We start from the raw sequence: 14516 nt of genomic DNA on the forward strand, positions 1-14516 counted from the left end.
TCTTTACAAGTTTAGTGGTTTTTTTGTATGAATATCTCTTGTGTAAAAAATTATGTTCTTTAGCTTAGATCTTCTAGCTTCCAGCTCCAATCTTGGATAATTGGAGCTATTCTTACTTGAGGCTCTGAAATTAAAACACAACAGTATATGTTATTAAAGGATAGAAAAAAAGGTAAAAAATTTTTGTGAAAGACTTGTTATTAATAACCAAGTTAGTTTTTATTTTAATAAATGCTGACATTTATTTTAAAATAGACTTTTTTAGATTAGTTGCAATATTTTGAAAAACATATTTAGAAATTTAAAAAGATTTATATTCACCAAGAAAAGTTAAGCTATCAGCTATAATATTTGACCCTTCAGGTATATTATCAGCTTCAATATCTGCTTTAGCAGCTTGTAAAACCAGATCATTAGTCCAAATTTGTTTAAAACTTTCCTTCATTTCATTCAGCAATTTATCTAAATTTTTCTGAAAATTAAAATTATTATATTTACTGTAACCAGTAATAAATTATTTCAACTGTTTCGTCACTATGAATTACCTGCAGTTGTGATGCCAATTTATCCTTATTGAGGATGTTTAATGCAATATTTACATCTTTGACTTGCAATCTCAAATTGAAAGATGCTGTAATAAGATTGTGAAGGGCCATTATAAGGGCTACATCCTCATATTGAGAACCTTCTTTCAGTGATGCAACTTTTCTTTGATGTTTCCTTCTATTTTTACTTGATCTATAAGATCTTCTGCAAAGTAAGGAGTATTATTTCAAATACTTACTGTTCACTTTACTACATTATAAAATAAGTTTTTGATTAGATAAGTAACTTAATGTGATGCCGCTTGGGTTGCGTTTCCATTGTAGCAACATTATCACACCTTGCAGTCCTTGAAAAGCATTTCACCACTGTAGTTATGTTATTTTCTTAATGTATATATTGATTATTTTACTTGGACCTTTTTTGTTTATAATAATATTTCAAATTATATATTCATTGCAATGTAAAGAATTGAATATTTAACAAATCATGTTTTGTAAAGTACCAACAGCAATCTGAAGAAAATTATGTCTTAAAAATTATATCCTAAACTAAATTTGGTTAAGTGTAGAGGTTAAAGACAAAATCTTAAATTTTGGAAACCTACATACCCTGAGCCAGTAGATGAAGCTATGGTGCTTCCAGCATCTGAATATAAATCATCATCCTTATGTGAGTTAAACAAACTATATCCATCTTCTTTATTTTTTAATTTATTTTGTCTAACCTCTGATAAACGTACTCTGTATTTGATGAAACTGTTTGAATTTTTTTCTATCAAATTTTGTAGACTTGTATATTCTTCTATTATTGCAGACAATAGTTTATCTGAAATTTTTTTGATATTAATACAAATATTATTAATGTAAAAGCTAGTTCAAAAACAATTTAACAACTTACCTCTCAAATCTGGTCTTTTGTGAATAGAACACAGCTTGATTGCTGTTTTATACTGACAAGTTTCTACAGCATAATGAATGGCCTCTTCTGTGTTGCGTAAGTGCTGTTCTAATATTACTAAAGCTTCATTATGTCGTTTCGCATTTTTCAATGCGTTTACAAGGTACCTTTAAATAACTAAATATTAATTTACTGTATAAAATAAGTTTACAATTAAGGCGCATTACCCCTGCGTAATAAAAAGGCTCAAGGTCACCCAGACAGCTATGAAAGGTTTATGTTCAGAGGTTTGCTATAAAATCAAATCAGAAAAGATGAGATTCACAGAACTAAGATCATCAATATTGGTTGAATAATTGCATGCTTGATTGAAGTAGCAGAGAGAGGCAACTCGCTCATGCAACCAACAGCGTTTGGGGCCAAAATGTTCTCGAGTAGAGAACACTAGCCATTAAACGACGCCGCGGTGAGCCTCCTGCTGGTGTGGAACAATAACATAGTTAAGGTCCCGGGATGTCACTGCATGTAGACTGCACAAGACCGATCGTAGTGGCAATCATCCCGTTGGGGGAGGCCTAAGCCTTTCAGTGGGTATCTATCGGCTGATATGATGATGATAAAATATGAGTTATATGAGAAACAATATGTTTACACACCAACAAAGATCTTCTTGTTGTTCCATCGAAAGATGATTTAATATACTTAAAGCCAATTCCCATTCCAAGGCTTCTTTGTAACAATCTACAGCTTTAATATAATTTTTAGATCTTTCATACACTATACCTGCTTCAATAAAATCTTTTTTTAACTTTAAGTATGAACCAAAATCTTCCGAAATTTCTTTGTAAATATGTTCATTACTATTAAAGAGTTGTAATGTTTCTCTGTAAAGGCTATGATATTTTACAAAAGTTTTTAGGTCATCATATTTTGCCTCGCCACATTTGGCAAGGTATTGCACTGCCCTATCATATCGTTTTAAATATTTATTTATTGAAAATTTCTTATAATTTTCATCCATACCATTTAACTCATTTAACATTGGTATGTACTCTTTTGGATCTTTTTGTGATTTATTTGCAACTAACAGAACTAAATCAAAATCATACATTCCAAGAGCCACATTGAAAAGTTCATCAACATTAACCATATACAAAAGAAATTTTATGGCTTCTTCTGATCCTATAACAGGTTTATTGTTAACCATTTCTTCTGCTTTTAATTGTTTAATAATCAATAATGCATTTTCTAGGTCTTCAATTGTATTTTTTTTTATGTATGTCATTAACAAGGGCAATATCTTATCATTTTTATCATTTCTTTTATTAATTTGTTTTTGTATTGCATCACATATGTCAACTATTTTTGTATTTGTATTATTTTCGATTAAAGCACTGTTAATATAACTGCTGCTGTACATTGTTTTGGTCACATCACAATTTTCTAAATCAGATAAAAATAAACATAGCCAAGAATTATTTTTTATGGAATCCAAGAATTTACCAATATTTTCAAAGAACATTTTTGGATTATGATCATGTATTAAATTGAGATTTATTCTTTGTTTTCTCATTAAGTCGAATGCTTTCTCATAGTCTAATAAATCAAGTTTATCACCAATTATACGTAGTGATAAGGGACGAGGCTGAATAGTTTCCAAATTTCCTCGGGGCATTTGAAAAATTGTATTAGTGGCATCTGGTACAGCTATAACTAATTTTGCACCCCTTTCGATCTTTCTTTTATAAACGTTATCTGAATCGCTTTTCTGATACTCCATTAGAGCTTCTAGTCCTGATTGTGTGAGTTCAGTACATAGTAATAAATGTTGCAAAGTTGTTATAAGAAGAAAGTTTGAATGCACAAAGTATGAGCTAATATTGTTTATGACTCTTAAATCGTCTATATAAAGGTTTCCTTTATGGGAGAGACCCAGAAAATGCAAGTTATTTTTTATTGACACAACATCAAATTGTGGACATGGTGCCTTAAAAGATATTTCTTGAGGAGTAACATTACCACCACTTCTATATTCTATAATTTGACCAGTATTTAATTGTAAATATAGTGCAGTGTGATCAATAGGATGGGTGTCAATTTTAACAACTGCTGATGGTATAGGGGTTGTGTGTCTAAGAGAAAGAACCTCACTTGTTACATCATATTCAACCAAGTAGTAACAATTCAATTCATCCACTTTTATAGCAACTACAGTGTTATAGTTAAACCAGTACCAATTATAATATTGAAATGGAAAGTTGTAGACATCTTTGGTAAGTGACTTTATGACCTTATAGGTTAAAGGAATTTTTTGTGTTTGTTCAAAAAATATCAAGTTTTTTTCAGTGTTTAAGAAAAATGAATTAGTATCACAACTTTGATTATTCTTCGTATAAGGAGCAAACTGGATAGAATGTATATTTAGTTCTAAATCCAAATCAGCACTTGACATTGGAGGAGGTACAACAGACTGACGAAAACCAGTTAAAAGTAATTTAGATCCATCAACTACTCCAACCACAGCATCATCTTTGTTGTTTTTGCCTTTACTGTGGCTAATTGTCCATATCCAAGTATATATGTAATGTTTGCCATTTTGTAAAATAACATGTAACTTTTTATTAGCAGCAATATTAAAATCATTGTCCCAAAATACTTGACTGATATTTTCTGTATCTTTAAATACTAAATTCTGCTTCAGATACCAATGATAATTACTGCTAGTGAACAATAATAGTCTTTGTGTATCATCAGAACTTCGACATCTTAATGTTAATAGTTCAGAATCAGGGCTCCATAGAACATCTTCTACAATAGTTTCAGAATCAACCGGAATAGCAAATTCACCATGCTTCAAACCATTTTTTTCAAAAAAAGCCACGACATATTTATTCTTTAATTTTTGAGTTGTTGCTATAAGATTTCCAGAAGGACGCCACATTAAATTAGACTCAAGCCCTGATTGTTTTTCACTTGTGAACTGTAAAATTCCTTCTCTATCAAATACTTTAAATCTTCGAACACCCTTCATTTGAAAGCCAACTGCAAAAAAATTTCCATCACCTCTCCAAGATATTTTAACTTTGGAATCACTGATTTCACATTCATCTGAAATAAAAATCAAAAATCTTTAAAGTAACATACAGACACAACTATGACTTTCTTGAAAGTTCTTCTCAAGTTATAAGCTCAGTTTGAACACGGTCACTACTATTGTGGAACCAATAATCAATTTTACTAATTATTCTATTATAATAGAAATTGCATAATTTAAATTAATTAATTTATTATTAATATTATTATTTAATTTAATTTATTACACCATTTGGTGACAATACCATGAACTTTATTGATATTTAGGCCACCAATAGTGTACATATTATGGGTAAAGAGATAAAAAAATTTAAGAGTACATATTATACTTAAAATAATTAAACTAAACTACTAAATTTTATCACAGAATCTCAGACTTACCAACTTGTGTATTTTGTTTAGCGGCCTGTTTTCCTTCTGATCCATGGAATTGTGTTTCTTTTTTACCCCAACCAACTGTAATAAATTGGCTTTTCCCAAAATCTTCAGTAAGTAAATTCACTTCAGTTATAGGATCAAATGTACATGACATTACAATCATTAGCAAGTCTTTGGTTACCAACACTAGAAGATCTTGATCTGGACTCCATTCCATTGCCTCAAAAGAAATGATTAATTATAAAATACATAATTATTAACTTGTGCAATAAAATACATATAAATCATTTTCGTGTACAATAATTTTTCTTTATAGATTCAGACAAACAATTAAAATATTTAGATTTTTTACGTAGCAAGTGCAGTTTAAAGACATTTACTTACAAGCAAGCCATTTTCAAAAACTCCTACTAAGTCATAATTAGAGCCAGACTCATCTATAGTTACCAGCTCGCCTCTTTCTAAAGCGACACACACCTGGTTTGATAGTGATATATACGTTATATTAATCGGTAAATTCTCATCGGTTTGGATGTCGGAAATATTTTTAGACCAATTAATAGCTCCAAATTCATCAATACTTAAAACTTGTAGGTTAGGTGTGACAACAAACAATTTCACCTTATTGTCTGCATCATAATTATGGCATAAGCAAAATTTTTCATTTGTCTCAATATTGATATTGCCCGTTTGTACTTCCCAAAGTTCTAAGTTCTTCATTATTTTCAAGTTGAATAATATATTTATATTTATAAGAAAATGTAGTGCCTTTTTGACATCTGACTAGGGATGTATGACACGAGTAAAAACAAGTACTCATTCAATACTTACCTTTCGATACCATGTACTTTTTATCGATACTTTGATTAATTCTAAGAATGGGTTAAAAGTACTCGTATGGTATATATGAGTACTTTTGCTTATGACCAATACCTATCTCATCGTATTTTTCAACGCATCCTTGCCCTAGTTTTGTATAGGTGATGAAAAAATGGAAAAACATTATTAATTGTTAATCCAATCCATGCTTTAAAAGCCCAAGTATTAAAGGAGAACAGATTTATAACTTATATTTCCCGCATTTTATAGCTCACGGGCTTTTGTTATCGTGAGCTCAATTTAGATGAAGCTGCATAAAGCCTAAATTGGTTAACAGCGTAACATTCAACACGTCAAATAGCCAAACGCATATAAACAAGCGCGTATACATCCGAACATTGTTGGCACCTGTGTAACCCCTGCGAAAAGGCATAGCAGCGGGTGCAACAGTCACGATATCCTAAAATAATTTCATAAGTAAACATATAGACAGTCTAATACTTTTAAGATTAACATAAAAATCAATGTTTTGCTTAAATCCATTTAAGAACTTTTACTACTTACTACTTTTAACTTCATTCTTAATTTTACAAAGGAAAACCATCGACACTTCTACCGACACTGTATTGAGTAAAAGTATCGATACTTAAATTGTATCATAATATCCTACATCTAACTCAGTGTCATATAGGATTACACCTTGAAATTGATAAGGCATTAATAAGAATTAATTGATTCTTTTCATTTAGTTTATTTTAAGGAATTTCTTGTTTTTAAAAAAGCTTATTGTAACAGGAAAATAATAAATATCAAAATATTTGGCTGCACATATTTATTTATATATAGCATACTACATTTAATATATTTTCATTTACACTTTAGGATAGTAAGTAGTTTCAAACTTCTTTCTAGATCTTGGATATGGCCGTAGACTCTTAGGAATATAGGGAGGCAAATGTTCATCTAATCGTCTCTTGAATGGATTGGTTCCACGTTCAAAGAACCTCCTCTTTGCTTCGAAGAATCTTGTGTTATGTTGAATTTTATATATTTTTTCCCATAGATATATTTCAGGCATTAAATAATGCTTTGGTCTGTTTGATACTAAATGTTTATATCTCGATTCTAGCCAGCTTCGCTTATTATCATCTTCAATATCGGCAATAACTTGCTCGTCCTTTCCTAGATAAGGCTTCATTTCATAATCACGTCCTTCTGGAGTGTTTAAATATAACTGAACCAACATTTTTAAAACATTTTCATTCAATCCTTTTATCTTACCATTTTCTATTGTGTCATACAATTGCATAGGCATGGTACCAAAACAGACATTGTGTTTTGGATTTTCATCCATTTGTTCATTGTGCATTGCAATAGTATTCATTTGATAAATATAGAAAGACCATAATTTACCATTAGTTATTATGGTTTGTGTTACCAGAGGATAGATTATATCATTATAAGTATTAAATCCTTGGTAATTTGCTTGAGCTAGAAGCCAGCCAAAACTAGCCTTTAGTGCTTGACAGTGTAATGCATCTACATTATCCTGTTCTCCAAATGAACTTTGTCTTGTCAGTATATGGTCACGGCCATGGTATGATAATAAACCGAATTCATCATAATCACCAGGCCAAAACCCTGAAATGAATTACATTCAAAAGTTAAACAAATGTCATAAAAATACTATTATTATAGGTATAATATATAAAAAACTTTGTGAACATTGACAAAATGTATCTGCTGGTAAAAGTTAAAATTCCCACCACAGTGTGTAATTAAAGTGATTTCTTGTTTCTATGATGTACATATTTTCTCTCTTGTATCTATGATGTACAATATCTTTAATAATTACTGTTGATTAGAAAAAAATGGCAAAAACATTATAAAAAATCGAGGACTTTGTAGCAGATTGGGATAACATTTTTCATCAGCCTATATAATTTATTTAACTACCATAAAATGTTACTTGAGCGCCATAAACCCTCAACCAATTTTTAAATTTCTTATAAATCCCTAACTTGCTCTTAATTTTAAATAATTTACTAATTCACTTTTAATAGTATTTTTTTATTCAACCATTATGTAAACCTGTATATCCTGTAATCTATCTACCTTAGATTAAATTTATACAAGTTTATCCATGTACATACCTGGAATATTTGTTCCATGTCTAAATTGTGTAAAATAACCAACAGATTCTGGAACATAAGTAAACTTGGGCACTTTAAACTCAGAATTTGTTGCTTCTTCATATGGAAAAATGGGTTTTAATGGAGTAGAACTTCTAATTGACAGATGTGGAGTTCCTGAGAAGATAAAGTAATGCAGTTAATCTTTATTTTATGGAAATTTGTATTAAAATGATATTTATTTACCTATATATTGTATTGGTCTATCAATTGGTTCATCTAGTCGATCTTTTAGCCATCCATATTGTTTTCTCCAATTAATTACACTAGTTGGTACATCAACACCACCAACAAACCAGAATGCTTCATGTCGAGGCTCATAGTCAGTCTTAAATACAATTATAATATTAGTAATGATCAGAACAAAGGTCACCCAGAGAGCAATAGAGAGGGCTATAGTGGCTTAAAAAGTCTGAGATGGCAGTGTCCAGGCAGGGCACATCATTTATACAACTAATTGCCATTGAGGCCAAAAGTTTCTCAAATGGCAACATGCTGAGAGCTGGTAGCTGGCAACACAGTATGTTTAGGATGTGTGGCATTAGGGAAACTAATCAAGGTGTGGAGTATCTGTCAACTAGTCAAGGGTGCAAGAGGCTGCTGGATGCCAGCAACAAAATACCATTCATGTTGATCTTTGGGAAAGGCCTATGTCTTTGCAGTAGGCATCTATAGGCTGACATAATGGAATGAATGAATGCTCAACTTTTTCTGTAGTTAATTTAAAAGTTGCAATCAATAAGTCTGCCCATAGTCTCACATTTGTGTAATGAAGAAAATTAGTAATTAAAATTTTTTACTTGAGCTGATAAAATATGTGGATATTGCTCTGCAAGCTTATTACAGATTATTCTGTTAACTTGTCGCACTATATTTTTTGTAATTGCTTCTTCATTTATTTGCTCCTGTGATTTGTCTGTTTCATTATCATAAACATGCCTGAAAACAACAGAGAAACTCTTTTTTTTAATTATTAACAATGCCTGTAAACTCTGCATATACAAATATGTGTGAAATAACATGAGTAATCCACACATAATAGTTAAGTAACTCTACAATCTAATAAGTTACTGCACAACATTTTACAATTTTGATAAAAGAATGTTGAAGAGCACATACATACAACTCTTTTAATTTTTAAAAAAATTAATTGATAAGATATGAAAGAATTGATGGTATCTTGGTGTTTTTTCACATTGTCTATATACAATTAACGTCGCTTACTGCTCTTACCTAATTAGATGACTATACTGACCACTTCATAGCGAATATTTTGCATGTGTTAGTGATTAGTACTTCATACTTACTTAACATTTTCCAACTCAAGAACAAATGCATTTTCAATAAGTGATTTAATTTCCTGAACAATGCAATCTGCAAGTGATTCTGTTTCAGAGTATACTTCTGGTAATTTACCGATTGGTATAAAATGTGTTTTGGTGTAACACTTAACCAAGGGTAAAGCGTTATACGGTACTTTGTTTTCATTTAGGATAACACATTTCCATCCATAGTAACGCGGCATATTTAATCCTATTTGTTTTTCTTCTACAGTATTCAATTTTTTTATATTTTCGTGAACTTTCTGCCTCTCTCGTAATTTTCTTGCTTGAAGAGTCATATCCAAAATTGGGGGATATTCGGGCGTTTCTGTATACTCATTTTCTTGAGGAAGTATTGTTTGTGAATATCTTCTTAAGCATAATCTGAATTTGGGAAAATGTCTACTTAATTTTGATAAATGCATCTTAAGTTTAGTACTTTAACATTTACTACCATTTCATAATAAGGCTAACGATATATAGGTTAACAGTTTCTTTTTACACTTAGTGCTAGACTTTTCGCCAATATTCAAATAGTAGTTTTATTCGAGAAAAATCAAATCTAATTTATAATGTAAGCATCGTTATAATTTTTTTATTTAAATTTTATAAGAATTAATGTATCATAATATCATATAATGAATACATCCTAAATATACCAAATTATCAAGGAACATGTATCGAAATAATTACAAGCTAGTACAATTATTATCTGAGTATTCTGCTTGTTTTAGTTAACTACTGAGATCTATCATCTGAATTTAGAAGCTGTATAGAATTTCCTATCTAAAAACTCTGGCTAGCAGCAATGACAATTATTGACGATGATTAATTATTTGCTTACAATTTACAATTTGTTATTTTTTGCATTTGCTTTACAACAGCAATATTAATATTTTAAATAATTTAATCATTGAAAATTATTTTCATTATTATTATCATTATTAAAAAGGGTAGTAATTTTTTTAACTTAGTTTTTGGAAGAGAATTCCAATGTTATAATAATAACATTGACTAAGTGCAAATTTTTATTAATTTTCCTATTTCATAATTGACAAAACGAAGAGAAAAATAAAGTTTGCTTTTAATTTAAAGATTTAAAAATACCTTGATACATTATCTTATTATTAGACTAATTTGTGGAGCAAACATTTTTTTTTAAATTATGTATTCGAATAATTATTAAAAATATAGTTTTTACATTATGTTTTTTATAATTCTTTTTCAGGGTTTCATACACAAAATAAGCCGAACAAATTAATTATAGCTTCTCTATGGTACGAAAACATTTACATGAAAAAATTATAAGTTTAGAATCGATGTGTAAGTAAAATCGATTCTTTTTCTCGCCTCCCTAGCTGGCTGATGCAAGAGCAGCAAGACTTAATTTTTGACTTCGCCACCTGCCAAAATATAATAACCAAGTTTTATTGAAAGCTTGTTAAAGTAGTTGAAAATATGGATGACGATATGATTTTTGATCCATCTTTAAAAAAGAAGAAGAAAAAGAAGACTGGTTTTGATATGGATGCAGCATTAGCAAGTGAACAAGGCGAAAGCACCTCTGTGGAAGCGCCTGTCGAGTCCGGTGACGTCGACTTGCCCGAGGACGATAATCTTGATTTAGACAATTTTGGTAAGAAAAAGAAGAAAAAAAAGAAGACGTTTTTTAATTTAGAGGAATTAGAGAGTGCTTTGCCCGAAACCACAGAAGAAAAACCTCCTGCCGAAGAACCACAACCTCCAGAGGAAGATCTTGTGGATGATCTGGATCTAGAAATAGACTTTTCAAAAACAAAAAAGAAGAGAAGGAAGAAAAATTTGGATGAACTTGTTGCTGAAGAGGAGAGTAACGAGAACCAAGATAATGCCGAAGATTTACATGGTGATTGGGTCAGCACTGACCGTGACTATACCTATGATGAACTTCTTGAAAGAGTATTTGATATTATGCGCGAGAAGAACCCTGCCATGGTCTCGGGCAAGAAACAGAAGTTTATTATGAGACCACCACAAGTTGTTAGAATCGGAACAAAAAAAACATCATTTGCAAACTTTACCGAAATATGCAAAACTCTTCACCGGCAGCCTAAACATTTGTTAGATTTCTTACTGGCTGAATTGGGAACCAGTGGCTCTGTTGATGGTAATAGTCAGCTTATTATCAAAGGACGTTTCCAACAGAAACAAATAGAAAATGTTTTGCGTCGGTATATCAAAGAATATGTAACTTGTCATACATGTCGTTCTCCTGATACAATACTGCAAAAAGATACCAGATTGTTTTTCCTCCAGTGTGAAACTTGTGGGTCCCGCTGTTCTGTGGCCAGTATTAAGTCAGGTTTCCAGGCTGTTACTGGCAAGAGAGCTGCCATTCGTGCGAAGATTGCATAGAGTATTTTAATTAGGCATAATCAATTTTAACTGTTCCCTGTGGTACATAATATTGATTTAAAGACTTGTAAAACAGAGTAAATTTATGCCTACAGTTTTAAATCAGTGATGGGTCCTTTTGGCTTGTAGAAAACTTAATAATTGAAAAATACCAATTAAATAACTATGTGAGCAATTTTATGTAAATTTGAAATAATTCTTGATGTGCTCAAATATTTATTACTTGTCTAATAAATCTCTCTAATGTACCTTGTCTTAATATCTCTGATTATGTATAGAATCACATCTGTATTATTCTAAATACACTTTGTTTATATATGAATTTGTTTCATTTTTCTATATTTAATATAAACATTATTTAAATTGCTTGGTGACATACTACTCTATTTTTGTTTTTAATTTTGTCCCTTTCACCTGTTTTCATGAATTTATGATGACTTAACTTTATGTTGGGTGTATATAATTTATGACATACAAGCTTAGAAAAAAATCCTAATATAATAATTTTTATGGTTATTCATATATCATTGTGGTTTAGATATTTCAAGTAAATATTAAAGTGAGGTATGAAGGCATTGTGTTAAAATTTGACAATAATAAGGTAATAGTTGTTATTATTTCTGAAATCTAATTTTTTAAATACCATGCATTGATTATTGTATGGTTACATAGTGTGCCATTGATTGACAGCAAATGAGCTGTACATTAAAACTTTTAAGCTTTTATATCTATAACTATTTACCTATTCACTGACCCTATAAGCACATTCCTCTGAATTCTTGTTATAAAATTAACAAATGTTTTTTCAACAATAGTTTTAACAAAATATATTATTGATAAAAAAAATACCTTTAAATAGAATATTATTTTTTCCATAACATAAAAATAATTTCAAAATCTGACTTTTGTATGATGTTATTAAATAATAGATAAATACATAAATTATAAGTAAAAGCAATAATGCATTACTTTTATTATAAGCTGGTGTAATAAACTATTTAACAAGAGCAGCACAGGACATCCATTCACAAGGTGCATAGGCAACATTGTAAAAGTAATATGAAAATGTTATGTCTGAGTTATTGGAAATATATATAGGAGGCAGGTCTATGTTCAGCAGTGGACTTCCAATGGCTGAAATGATGATGATAATAATATTTTGACACTAAAGGTAGCATTTATCAGTTGTTATTTACTAGTTTATGAGAACTTTTTGAACTGATCTAAACATCTAAAGACAACAAATGGAATTTGGAAAATATGAAACAAAGTTAACAGTTTAAATCAAGTTTAATATAAAAAACAGAAATTCTTCAACATTGTTATTATGCCTTTATTAAAATTTTAATCCCTGGGAATTCTTTGTGGTACAAAGTTAACACTAACAGCATTGCTAAGACTGCTGGCATAAAGGTCTAAGCGCTGTGTCATACAAAAACCCCATTTATCTTTTATCTGACGACACATATTAAGGTCAAGTTGGGCTATTAATAATCCATCCATGACTCTAGAAAGCCCTGGAGTTCTAGAACCATCAGGTGCTGTAATGTAACTTGAACCATAAAAGTGACCAAATTCTTTATGAGCAGGTTTTCCATCACCAGAAGTGAACTCATTTTGAAATTTTTCTGTTCCCACTCTGTTTATTGCACAAGTGAAGTAGTTGTTAGCAATAGCAGCATTACGAGCTTCAATTGACCACAAGTGTTCACTTAGCCCTGCGACTGTAGCAGAAGGATTGAAGACAATCTCAGCCCCATTCACACCAAACATTAACCAGTTAAGAGGATGATGTCGACCATAACAAATATTTATAGCTATTCTGCCATATGTGGTCTCAAACACCGGATGTCCTGTGTTACCTTCAAAATAATAGGTCGATTCATTGAAGTCACCTACACGAGGGATATGATTTTTTCTATGCTTGCCAATGACTTTACCAAATTCATTTATTACCACAGCTGTATTCCAAATTGTGTCACCATAAATCTCATCTCTTTCCAGTATTGGAGAAATTATTACCATACTATATTTGCTGGCAAATTCTTTAAGAAATAGAGTACTAGGCCCATCTATAACAGATTCAGCAAATTCGCACCAAGGTTGTTTTTCTCGGGTACAAAAGGCAAATGGCATAGACCAAGCTTCTTGCAAGCAAAGCACATTGACACCTTCATCAGCAGCAGTTTCTATTATCTTACGAATCTTTTCAAATATTGCAGATCTTTGCTCAGTTATTGGTCTGTCTGTGTCTATAGCAATAGAATGTTGAATCAACCCAACTTTTACTACCCGAGGTTTTCTGGTTTCTTCTTTTTTTGCTGGGAAATCATAAGCAGCAATCTCAAAATCATTCTCATTTCCAATATGCAAATTTTTCTTCTTAACATCCAAGTCGAAGTTATTACTTCTACCATAAAATATTCTATTGAATTCTTGTAAATTTGTGCCAGAAAGATTACTTCGCATAAGTTGGTCAAAACTATGCAACTCATGAGGCGTTTCCATTATATTAAAATATTTTTAAACACCAGGTTTACGCGCTTTTAAAAAACTGTTACATAAAAGAAACTCCGTTATTATAAGTATTGTTTTTATTTGTTAATGCCGAGTAATGTGATAAGATAATATTCATATTCATCACGATCTTGCCCAATATATTTTTCTTACTATTACGGTAATTTTTCTAACTTATTACGAACACATGAATAGAAATAAATTTGCACGTGATGTTTATTGTAAAATATAATAATCCTCTGTTTACTTTACTTTTTATTCGCGAAATTGTTGAACTAGAATGTTTATTATAGAAAATTGACTTTTCGCAAAACTAATATTTTATAAAAGAAGGATAATATATATCGTCTTGTTAATA

At 30.6% G+C, this 14516-nt stretch overlaps 4 protein-coding genes across 4 annotated transcripts; 1 reads left to right on the forward strand and 3 right to left on the reverse strand.

Annotated features, from left to right (window-relative positions):
* Positions 1-10: 10 nt before the first annotated feature.
* Elp1 (elongator complex protein 1) lies at positions 11-5686 on the reverse strand. Its single transcript, XM_068766340.1, has 8 exons — positions 5299-5686; positions 4918-5134; positions 2100-4551; positions 1444-1610; positions 1155-1371; positions 546-750; positions 322-472; positions 11-124 (listed from the first exon to the last, which is right to left on the reverse strand). The coding sequence occupies exons 1-8, from the start codon at positions 5632-5634 to the stop codon at positions 60-62; spliced, it is 3810 nt and encodes a 1269-aa protein (XP_068622441.1). The 5' UTR covers positions 5635-5686; the 3' UTR covers positions 11-59.
* Positions 5687-6559: 873 nt separating this feature from the next.
* On the reverse strand, positions 6560-9737 carry mRpS30 (mitochondrial ribosomal protein S30). The gene is made up of 5 exons (XM_068766483.1): positions 9233-9737; positions 8726-8864; positions 8112-8253; positions 7887-8042; positions 6560-7374 (listed from the first exon to the last, which is right to left on the reverse strand). The coding sequence occupies exons 1-5, from the start codon at positions 9670-9672 to the stop codon at positions 6605-6607; spliced, it is 1647 nt and encodes a 548-aa protein (XP_068622584.1). The 5' UTR covers positions 9673-9737; the 3' UTR covers positions 6560-6604.
* An 870-nt stretch (positions 9738-10607) lies between these two features.
* On the forward strand, positions 10608-11932 carry eIF2beta (eukaryotic translation initiation factor 2 subunit beta). The gene has a single exon (XM_068766446.1). The coding sequence runs from the start codon at positions 10706-10708 to the stop codon at positions 11639-11641; it is 936 nt and encodes a 311-aa protein (XP_068622547.1). The 5' UTR covers positions 10608-10705; the 3' UTR covers positions 11642-11932.
* Positions 11933-12918: 986 nt separating this feature from the next.
* LOC137923308 (beta-ureidopropionase-like) lies at positions 12919-14245 on the reverse strand. The gene has a single exon (XM_068766514.1). The coding sequence runs from the start codon at positions 14147-14149 to the stop codon at positions 12986-12988; it is 1164 nt and encodes a 387-aa protein (XP_068622615.1). The 5' UTR covers positions 14150-14245; the 3' UTR covers positions 12919-12985.
* Positions 14246-14516: the final 271 nt, after the last annotated feature.

Source organism: Battus philenor, unplaced genomic scaffold (assembly GCF_028537555.1).
Source record: "Battus philenor isolate CCGP_79_NKW_IND1 unplaced genomic scaffold, ilBatPhil1.0.hap1 SCAF_21, whole genome shotgun sequence".
Taxonomy (NCBI): Eukaryota; Metazoa; Arthropoda; class Insecta; order Lepidoptera; family Papilionidae; genus Battus; species Battus philenor.

What these genes read in the sequence shown, in the direction of transcription:
- Elp1 (XM_068766340.1), bottom strand. Translation starts at nt 5,634, where the DNA reads ATGAAGAACTTAGAACTTTGGGAAGTACAAACGGGCAATATCAATATT. An exon ending in TAAACAAAATACACAAGTTG is followed by an intron (nt 4,552 to 4,917) that starts GTAAGTCTGAGA and finishes TTTTTATTTCAG; the next exon opens with ATGAATGTGAAATCAGTGAT. An exon ending in CAACAAGAAGATCTTTGTTG is followed by an intron (nt 1,611 to 2,099) that starts GTGTGTAAACAT and finishes AGTTATTTAAAG; the next exon opens with GTACCTTGTAAACGCATTGA.
- mRpS30 (XM_068766483.1), bottom strand. Translation starts at nt 9,672, where the DNA reads ATGCATTTATCAAAATTAAGTAGACATTTTCCCAAATTCAGATTATGC. An exon ending in CTTGAGTTGGAAAATGTTAA is followed by an intron (nt 8,865 to 9,232) that starts GTAAGTATGAAG and finishes TGTTGTTTTCAG; the next exon opens with GCATGTTTATGATAATGAAA. An exon ending in ACATGGAACAAATATTCCAG is followed by an intron (nt 7,375 to 7,886) that starts GTATGTACATGG and finishes AATTCATTTCAG; the next exon opens with GGTTTTGGCCTGGTGATTAT.
- eIF2beta (XM_068766446.1), top strand. Translation starts at nt 10,706, where the DNA reads ATGGATGACGATATGATTTTTGATCCATCTTTAAAAAAGAAGAAGAAA.
- LOC137923308 (XM_068766514.1), bottom strand. Translation starts at nt 14,149, where the DNA reads ATGGAAACGCCTCATGAGTTGCATAGTTTTGACCAACTTATGCGAAGT.